The following is a 1,943-nucleotide window of genomic DNA, read 5'->3' as shown; positions in this document are numbered from 1 at the left end:
TGGGGAAGGGAAGGGAAGGGAAAGGGAAAGGGAAAGGGAAAGGGAAAGGGAAAGGGAAAGGGAAAAGGAAAGGGAAAGGGGATAGGGATGGAGAAGGAAAAAGGGGAAGGAGGAAGAGGAAGCAGATGGAAAAGGGGAAGAGAAAGGAGAAGACAAAGAGAGAAAACAGCTTAGAAGCACTTAATCTAACCAACCCCTAACACCTCCTGACTCTAGGAAAACTCAAAGGACGCCTTTGAGAGCAGCCAACACATCCCCATTTTCCTGCTGCAGGTGACCAAAGCCCACCCTGGTTGTCGAGCTTCTGCAGGCTGGGCAGGTTGCGCAGCACGGTCATGCGGTAGCGGTGGGGGTCGGGCCCGCAGCAGGGGTTCTCTGCCAGCCACAGCACCCGCAGCCGTGGCAGCGCCTTCAGGTAGAACAGCTCATCCAGGCTCGTGATGTTGTTCTTCCTCAGGTACAGCTCGCTCAGGTTCTGGCACCGGTGCAGAGGCTCGAGGTCCGAGATGCCGTTCACGCTGCGGAGACACGGTCAGAGCCCACCACGCCCTCGCTGCCCCAGCCAGCAGGGAGCACAGCACTTCCCTCTCCTGAAACTGCCTCACCCCAGCCTCACCCCAGCCCGTGGCTTGTGGCATTTCATCTTTGTCAACAGAGTGAAGAATTGGAAGGGGCATCGCTCCGCTCTGCTGAGGATGACAAAGAGCCTCTGCTCCCCCCAAACCTGCCCCCTTTTCTCCTCAGACCCACCCAAGGAGAATCCATGTAAGATTCCCAAGTTAAAAGGCTCGGATTTGCAGGGCATTGGCTCCATGGGATCCCCAGGGTAAGTGAAAGTTGGGTGTATTATGGAAAGGAGAAGCTCAAAGAAATCCATGAAATATTTCAACAAGCATTTTGGAAACAGGCCACATACAGAGGCCAAGAAGATCCCTGTCCAAACTGTGGAATAGAACTTCAGGAGCAACAATCCTAAGGGGTTTTATCACTTGTCAAAACAGGGAGTATTTTCTCAAGGAGCACAGGGAATGGTGCAGAGGAGCTACTGAGGAATAATCATTTCTATATCCCTGCTGCTTGAGAAGTGGGGCAGGAAGAGCCAGGCAGCTCACACACACAACCCCAGCAATGTGGGAAGAAACCATCCCCAGGAAAAGGTGAATTCCTTGCCCTCTCCAAAGCTGGCAAACTGGCATTCACCTGAACGTGATCACCTCGATGTTGGGCAAATCCCGGCATATGGATATCTGGGCAGGAAGAGACAGAAACAACAAGTTGGCACTCGTGGGGGAAAATACAAATAAACCCAATAGAAATCACAAAAAGCACCACCAGGAATTTGGGTTTGCTTCAGTCTAACCCAAGCTTAACAGCACCAGAGATTTTCTGACACAGCAAGTGCAGCGTCAGCAGCTCCTCCGGCCTCTGCTCAGGAGTGGAAGTGCAGATACCAGCCAGCGTCCCATTGTTCTTCTGCTCCAGCAACTCTGCAGCCTCCACACGCAGGAAAGGCTCCCTCCCACCCCTGCCAGCCCTCCCTTAGCAACAGAACCTCATCCAAAATCACCACAGAGGTAGGACTCGGGGTCCTGCTCTCCGGGGCTTCATGCTGGGCCTTGGAGAGAAATTTTCCAGTGTGGAAACAGAAGCAATCCCTTTTTTTTTATAGTGTGAGACGCTAATCAACCCTGAGAAGCCCTGCAGCTCACAGGCAATGGGCCAGCCCAAAGCCAGGCCCTCCCCCGTGCCCTGCCAACCCCATCGCCTCCATGGTGTCCCCACTCCGGCTGCGGGCCCAGGCTCCTCTGGCTCCTCCAGTACTTACATCTGTCAGGTGGCTGCCCCTGCGAGAGGAGAGGGGGGTCAGGGAGAGCACAGCAGGGCTGAGCCTCCCCCTGCACCCCCCCCAGCCGGGGTCACAGCCCCAGCCCCCAGCCCGGCCC

The 1,943-nt window shown here is 55.3% G+C and overlaps 1 protein-coding gene across 1 annotated transcript in view; it reads right to left on the bottom strand.

Moving 5' to 3' along the window:
- Positions 1–1,936, bottom strand: part of CUNH21orf2 (chromosome unknown C21orf2 homolog) — a gene marked incomplete at its 5' end in the record, with an annotated part of 5,256 nt that extends 3,320 nt beyond the window's left edge. The window contains 3 exons of the mRNA XM_017729388.1: positions 289–518; positions 1,201–1,247; positions 1,826–1,936. Coding sequence (XP_017584877.1) covers positions 289–518; positions 1,201–1,247; positions 1,826–1,936 — 388 coding nt within the window. The remainder of the gene's footprint in view (positions 1–288; positions 519–1,200; positions 1,248–1,825) is intronic.
- Positions 1,937–1,943: the final 7 nt, after the last annotated feature.

The sequence above is a fragment of the Corvus brachyrhynchos genome, unplaced genomic scaffold (assembly GCF_000691975.1).
Source record: "Corvus brachyrhynchos isolate BGI_N302 unplaced genomic scaffold, ASM69197v1 scaffold63, whole genome shotgun sequence".
Classification (NCBI taxonomy): Eukaryota; Metazoa; Chordata; class Aves; order Passeriformes; family Corvidae; genus Corvus; species Corvus brachyrhynchos.
Note: the sequence above shows the minus strand (reverse complement) of the source record. Positions and strands in the feature narration are given on the sequence as shown.